The sequence below is a fragment of the Panicum virgatum genome, chromosome 8N (assembly GCF_016808335.1).
Source record: "Panicum virgatum strain AP13 chromosome 8N, P.virgatum_v5, whole genome shotgun sequence".
NCBI lineage: Eukaryota > Viridiplantae > Streptophyta > Magnoliopsida > Poales > Poaceae > Panicum > Panicum virgatum.
This window is the reverse complement of record NC_053152.1, coordinates 32612-40092: the sequence shown is the minus strand read 5'-3', so window position 1 is coordinate 40092 and position 7481 is coordinate 32612. Positions and strand designations below refer to the sequence as shown.

General features: G+C 42.5%; 1 protein-coding gene across 1 annotated transcript; it reads left to right on the top strand.

The window, feature by feature from the left end:
* Positions 1-956: 956 nt before the first annotated feature.
* On the top strand, positions 957-6896 carry LOC120684376 (nuclear pore complex protein NUP98A-like). The gene is made up of 11 exons (XM_039966243.1): positions 957-1280; positions 1875-2228; positions 2537-3034; positions 3265-3480; positions 4032-4555; positions 4731-4800; positions 4909-4969; positions 5354-5492; positions 5633-5746; positions 5840-6017; positions 6094-6896. The coding sequence occupies exons 1-11, from the start codon at positions 971-973 to the stop codon at positions 6687-6689; spliced, it is 3060 nt and encodes a 1019-aa protein (XP_039822177.1). The 5' UTR covers positions 957-970; the 3' UTR covers positions 6690-6896.
* The last annotated feature ends 585 nt before the right edge of the window (positions 6897-7481 follow it).

Here is a 7481-nt window from a genome sequence, read left to right as displayed (position 1 = left end):
CTACAATTTATCTTAAATTTTCATAAACTTTTCTAACATTTTCTTGCATTTACTACAATTTTTGTACAATATATTTTTATAAATATATTTTTCTAACATTTTCTAAATTTTTCTGCATTTTCTACAATTTATCTTAAATTTTCATAAACTTTTCTAACATTTTCGTGCATTTCCTACAATTTTTGACAATATATTTTTATAAATATATTTTTCTAACATTTTCTAATTTTTTTTGCATTTTATACAATTTATCTGAATGTTTCATATACTTTTCTAACATTTTCTACAATTTCTGACTATTTCTCGAAATTTTTTCTCGTATTAAACAACTAATCAATACCACAAAATGGGTTGGTAAACCTAATTGGTTTTTCTAAAAACTAATCTTAATTCTACCTAAATTATATTAAAAATATTACCTAAATCGATAAAATATCATTATTTCTGCATACACTAATTATAGAATTAAACATACAAAAAATTTAGATCGAGAAAGTTGAGAAATATTTATTACCTGCGGTTAGGATCCAAAATCTGGCAGGGCTTCGCCGTTACAACTCCCTCCCTCACCCCTCCTCTCTCCCTCCCGCTCTCTGGATGTCGTGGGAAGCAAATGAGGGGGGAGGGGGGAGAGAAACCTTTTATACAGGATGGGGGAGCCTGCCGCCCCCTTGCCGCCTAGTGGAGTGGCGGCAGGGGGCCTGCCGCCCGGCAGGGGGATGACAGGCTCCCCAAGGGCTTCAGCGCAAATAATTTTTTTTAATTTACATATAAGTCCCTGCCGGCCCCCTGCCGGGCGGTAGGGGTACAAAACTGTAAATTATGATATTGAAAATATATTTCTGTAAAAAATATTTTCCAAAAATATAAAAATAAAAAAACGCCCTTTTGTTGGGCAGGTCCAACCTTAAATGAAGCCCTGTGTCTTGTTGGCCTGACTGTGTTGAAGGCACGCTACCTGACCTGAACTATGCGCGGCAAGGAGCAGCGTCGGATGCAAGCTACTGCGGGTTTAGGTCGCCGTATAAAGCCGCGGCGCATCGGGGCCCCACCTTTCATTGAGACAGACAGGCGCCCCGTATCTGGATCCCCTTCGCCTCTGCGGCTCTCTGAGCGCCTCTCCCTCTTCCTCTCCAAACGAGAAGAGGGCACCCCGCCGCCGCCGCCGCCGGTGATCGAGAGGGGACTAGCCTTCCCTTGCCTCGCGTTGCCTCCTCTCGCCAGGAGAAGCATCGTCATCATCAGTTCAGCAGCTGCAGCCATGTTCGGCTCCACCAACCGTAAGCAGCCTCCCCTCCTATTCTTGTCGATTCCATCACATTGGATTCCTTCGCCTTAATTTTCCCGTTCGCTTATAAATCCTCTATTCTCCTAGCATATGTATGTATTTCTGCTCTATTGTGCTTTCGAGTCCATATCTGGATTGATGGATGCTTGCCCCCGCTAGGGTTTCGTTTGCTGTCCTGATTTCGATCAAATAGAGTCTTGGGTAGTTGCAGTGCCTACTTGCAACGATCCATGGAATACCTAAGCTAGGCCCTGCTAATACGAAGGACCGGATTTATGTCCACGGACTCTCCTTTTCCTTCTTAATATCAACCAAGGAAGAGACCTTGCAAACAAGCAAATGACTCAGTTCCGCCCCTTTTTTGGTTACCCTATTATTAATCATAAATCTTGCTCATACAATACAACGCGATACATGCATGATTATGGTTGTTCACTCCTTACTACGGTTTTGGTTTAGCTTATTACAGTTTTGGTTTAGCTTTCTGTGACACTTTACATGTCAGCTTGGATAGTGTATTTTTCGCAATGTTGTTTCTCTTGATTGGTTATCGTCTCATCTCTCATTTGTGCTATCTTCATTGCAGCATTTGGGCAGTCATCAACCAGCCCATTTGGCCAGAACTCATTCGGAACCCAGCAGGGATTTGGCCAGGCTACCCCTGCTGCTAACAACCCCTTTGCGCCAAAACCGTTTGGCAGCCCAACCACAACTTTTGGGGCACAGACTGGAAGCTCACTTTTCGGCACTACATCCACTGGTGCCTTTGGCCAGCAGCAGTCCACTCCCACATTTGGCACTACATCCACTGCTGCGTTTGGCCAGCAGCAATCCACTCCCACATTTGGTACTCCGTCCTCCTCTCCGTTCGGGAGCTCTCCAGCTTTCGGTGCATCGCCCACTCCTGCCTTTGGTGCTACATCCTCTACTTTTGGCTCTGGTATGTAGTATGCATTCTCTGATTGTTTCCTTTCCTGCCGAGTCACTGTGCTGATTGTCCTAGGTTTTTGAAGTTCTAAAGTTCTTACGCTGGAAACATCACCTGCCAGTATTGCTGTTTTTTTTTCCCATGTCTTCCAAGATTTCTTTAATTCTTTTGATTAGTTTCTGATACCACATTCTACAATTGTTCAACACAGCTACCCAAGCTACATTATCTCAATTCATGAATATGTTATTCTTTAGATCAACAGTGATGTGTATATATATATGATGTCTATACTACACTGTGCTCTGCTCATGTTATAGGATCTTTATTTGGACAAAAGCCAAGTTTTGGGGGTTTTGGATCATCTCCTAGCCAGTCAAGTCCTTTTGGTGGCACGTTCCAGCAAACACAGCCAACATTTGGCAGCAGCACTTTTGGTACATCAACTACACCAACATTCGGTACCACAACTTCGCCGGCATTTGGTGTAACTACACCAGCCTTTGGCACCACAACTACACCAGCCTTCGGCGCCACGACTACCCCAGCATTTGGTTCAACATCGCCATCTTTATTTGGTGCTTCTAGCACCCCGGCGTTTGGCTCATCAGCTCCTGGTTTTGGAACTTCAGCGACCACAGCATTTGGTGTGAGTAGTAGTACTACAGGTTTTGGATCTTCCAGCACACCATCATTTGGCACATCAACCAATGCATTCAGTTTTGGTCCGTCACCATCTTTTGGACAAACAACAGTTGCCTCTGGTAGTTCCCCCTTTGGAACAACATCACCTTTCGGTGTGCAGACTCCAGCATTTGGTAGGTTTTCCCATTGTAAATCTCATAATTTCTTAGCTGTAATTTGTGATCAATCAATTGTTCTATTCAACTCCATATAATGTAGCAATCGAGTATGTTTACTGATTCTTTTGTTTTTTCTTACTTCAGCAGTCCAACTCTACTGCAGATCTTTCTTTTTCGCTGTTTTTACCCTGGCTATGGCATCATTTATCCATCTTAACAATTGTTTGCTCACTCTTTACTTTCAGGCTCACAGACAGCAGCACCCACTTTTGGGCAAGCACAATTTGGTAATCAAGCTGGAGGGACTAGAATAAAACCTTACGCTCAAACACCAGATGTTGATGGTGCTACCAGTGGTACTCAGCCTGCTGCAAAACTTGATTCCATATCAGCGATGCCAGAATACAAAGATAAGAGTCATGAAGAGTTGAGGTGGGAAGATTACCAGCGTGGAGACAAGGGTGAGGGAAATAATTTGGGAATGCTTTGCTTGATTTGCAAACACTTTTTGAACTATATGTTTAATCCGTGTATTCTTGTAGCATGCTTGTTTTTGTATGATTCTGGAGTAACCAATTAACTATTATGCCGTGGTCCATGACTCCATGCTACATCTTAAGCCATAAATAGAATATATGAATAAAACATGCTGCTATTTGGTACTTTCTTTATTAATTGTTTATTGTTATTGCTACATTTATATGGCCTATGTAACTTGTTCCTATAAAATTTGTTTAAATATTTTTGCTAGATTTGCAAGCCCTCACATCGACCACATGTTTAAACTCATATTATTTTAGCGTGCTTATTTTTTGTATGAACAGTAACCAAGTCACTATTACTCCCTGTGTTATTGGACAGCCTAAACTGTAGTTAGAATCAACTAAAGAAACACACTATTTCATACTCCCTTTATTAATTGTTATTATTGTTACAATGTTGCTAGATCTGTTTGATCCATATGACTTGTTGCTGTAAAATATGTTTTAAATTTTAATGTTTGGATATACAGGTGGACCAAACCCTTCTGGAACTCCAACAGTGATGCCTACCTTTCCATCATCAACACCACTGAATACTTTTACAACAAACAGTGCATTTAGCCAAACTACTCCAAACCCATTTTCATCAAACAATCCATTTGCTAAGAATGGTTCAACTAGTGCATCACTATTCAACACCTCATTTAACAATACATCAGTTGCAAGTTCAAGCCCATTCACATCGTCCACTAGTACCACAATGTTTGGACAAACAGGTGTTTCTGCATTTCCAGCAAGTAGTTCATCATCTTTGTTTCCAAATGCTGCTCCTGCTTTTGCTTCATCTTCATTATTTGGCACGTCAGCACCAAATAATTCAAGTCTATTCGGCACTGGATTGTCGTTGGCTAACACTCAATCAGCCCCACTATTTCAATCATCCCCTGCATTTACACAACAGCCATCAAGTACACCAGCTTTCTCCTCTGGAAATCTATTTAGCGCAGCTAATACTAGCAGTCTGTTTGGCAGCGGACCTTCACTTTTTACAACGGTGAGCATCTCTTGCTTTTTTTTTTCTTTCGGGTTTCATCTCTAGCCTACCCCAACTTGCTTGGGAAAAAAGGCTATGTTGTTGTTGTTGTATTATAGACTAGATAATCATTTATCATATTTAACATCTTTTTGGTTGCAATGTTCTAACAATTTCATCTTTGTTTCTTATTAAGCCAACATTTCTGCAATCTGCCCCTGCTCAAACTTCAAGCATGTTCTCCTTCCAACCTCCGCCTCAACCAGGTCAGTATTTTATATCCAAATCATTCTCTTCTGTTTATAATTTATATCTTCAAAACTAACATGAGCATCTTAATTTTAAACAAATGCATGCCTTCATTGATATTGCAGCTTCTTCAGGTGGATTTCCTGTTTTTTCCAACATTGCTAATCAGGCCCTCATTGGACAGCAGTATGATCTTTTGCTACTTCTCAGCTTGATATTCTTTTTCCTTTTTTCCCTTTTTTTTTAATAATTTCCTTTTGATGGTTTGAAACTCTTAGATCTAACATGGTGAAGGAATTATATTGTGATCAGTCGAATTTGGAGATGAATGTTGTGGGCAAAGAAGAAACGTTCTTGAATGATTCTTTGAGCTAGTAGCTTATATGTGATTACATGGAATTGCCATATATGTTACCTGTTGTCTAAGAACATGGTGTTGACTTAGAATCTTAGATCATAGTTATCCTCAGAATTTGCAAATGAGTTTTGGCAGCACATATGAATGTTTTTATTCTGACGTTATACATTATTTGTTTTAACTTGACAATATCTTGTTGCATTTTGAAACAGAACTCCTAGCCAATCCAATATGGTCATGCAACCTGCTCCTGTCTCGAATCCATTTGGGACACTTCCAGCAATGCCTCAGATGTCCATCGGGAATGGTGGATCTTCTCCTTCGGTTCAATATGGAATATCGAGTTTGTCGGTTAGTATTTCCCCCTTACGTTTTCTAATTGTTTTCATAGAGCAGGTGTGAGATAGCAAGATGGGTTGTTGTTCATTGGGAATGTTTGATACGAAGGGTGCTATGAGTTAGCTTGATTGCAACATTTTGATGGTTTGCAGGTTGCTGAGAAACCTCTTCCGAGTAGAACATTGTCCGCGACAGTTCCTAGGCATTTATTACAGAGAAGGATCAAATTGCTGCCAAGAAAATATAATCCAATATCAGATGGCAAGGTAATGTTCTTTTACATGATTGATTCATGAGCTTGTGAATGTCATTAAGAACACATTGAGGGTGGTGCTAAATTTCTTTTATTACTTCTCTAGGTTCCATTCTTTGCTGATGATGCTGAATCTCCTGCAACACCGAAAGCGGATGCTTTCTTCATCCCTAGAGAGAACCCGAGGAATCTGATAATCCGCCCACTCGAGCAGTGGCCCTCGCGGAGTGGAATTAACAGGCAATCAGTTCCAAAGGATTCAGCTAGTTTGGACAAATATGAAGGTTTTTTATTTATTTTGTAGTAGATTTATCTCCAGCAAGGGCGGATTTCAGGTTCTGGTTTGGTATATTTGTGCAGATGCATCCACTGAAAGTGCGCGTGATAAGGCTGTCAAGCCACCAAGTAGCAATCCTTCTCTGGTGGAAAATGGCAAGCAGCATGAGCCCAGCAATCATGGGAATGGGAAGGGCACTTCAGTTGAGGGGCTGTTGCCTAAGCTCCCTCAGGCAGATTACTTCACGGAACCTAATCTGGAGGAGCTTGCTGCCAAAGAACGTGGTGAGCCAGGCTACTGCGGTCGTGTGGAGGACTTTGTTGTGGGGCGCCATGGCTATGGCAGCATCAAGTTCCTTGGGGAGACGGATGTGCGGGGCCTGGATCTGGAGTCAATCGTGGAGTTCAACAACAGGGAGGTTATTGTGTACAAGGACGACAGCAAGAAGCCCCCGGTGGGTGAGGGGCTTAACAAGGCTGCGGAGGTGACTCTTCTGAACATCAAGTGCATGAACAAGAAGACAGGGGATGAGTACCGAGATGGCCCGCGGGTGGACAGGTACAGGCAGATGCTTATGAAGAAGGCGGAGGAGCAGGGCGCAGAGTTCGTGTCCTTTGACGTTGCCAAGGGAGAGTGGAAGTTCAGGGTGGAGCACTTCAGCGCCTACGGGCTCTGGTGAGATGAATCCTAGGGAAGGAGGGATGGATGATGAAATTGTGTAGCCACCTTACCTTGTAGCGCTTTTCTGGTTACTAGTTTTGGTGTAGCAACAAACTTGCATGCTGTGGTGATGTCAGTGTCGTGCATGGGTTTTGTTATCGATGTCGTTGCTGTCTGTAGAATGCTTGTCAATTACCCTAATGAAAAACAAAAAGGCTTGACAATATCCCTTGACCTTTGTATGTAAGAAAAAAAAGAATGCTTGCCAGTTCCCCTAAAAAAGATAAAAGAAGGAAAAGATTATTTTTCCTTCCTCAACTATCACAAAAGTCTAATTTTTGTTTCGTAACTACAAAATCGGGTAGCCAGGCTTGTAGCCAGGCTTGTGTATACGAGAATTGATGTATGAAACCCTGCAGTGTTTTTAAGGCATTACCTGATTGAACAATGCTAACGAGCAGCCACTGAGCCGCACGCGCCACAGGCACCAAATTGGCAAGTAGCCTCGTTTGCAACATTAGCATGACAGCTTGAGCGACTGCGCAACACCCCCGCGCGAAGAAGCCTCGGTCGGGCCGCGATGCGAGGTGCGCGTGGGGCAGGCGTTCCGTCGAACAGCTGGTGGGCGTGCCACGGCGGTCAGTGGGCATCGTTGCGTTGCAATAGGAGGGAGGACCAAAGATTTGACCCCTGTATAGTTTTCTAAAAAAACATGTACTATAGGCCACGGAACAACTCTGGTATCGCTAAAATCAGTGCCCATCCGTGTTCCTAGATGAGTTCCTTGCGACACGAGTGGTGCATAGGGAGG

Coding starts and splice junctions, on each gene's coding strand:
- LOC120684376 (XM_039966243.1), top strand. CDS start 971: ATGCGCGGCAAGGAGCAGCGTCGGATGCAAGCTACTGCGGGTTTAGGT. Junction 3,035..3,264: donor TGTGCAGACTCCAGCATTTG/GTAGGTTTTCCC, acceptor CTTTACTTTCAG/GCTCACAGACAGCAGCACCC. Junction 4,556..4,730: donor GACCTTCACTTTTTACAACG/GTGAGCATCTCT, acceptor TTTCTTATTAAG/CCAACATTTCTGCAATCTGC.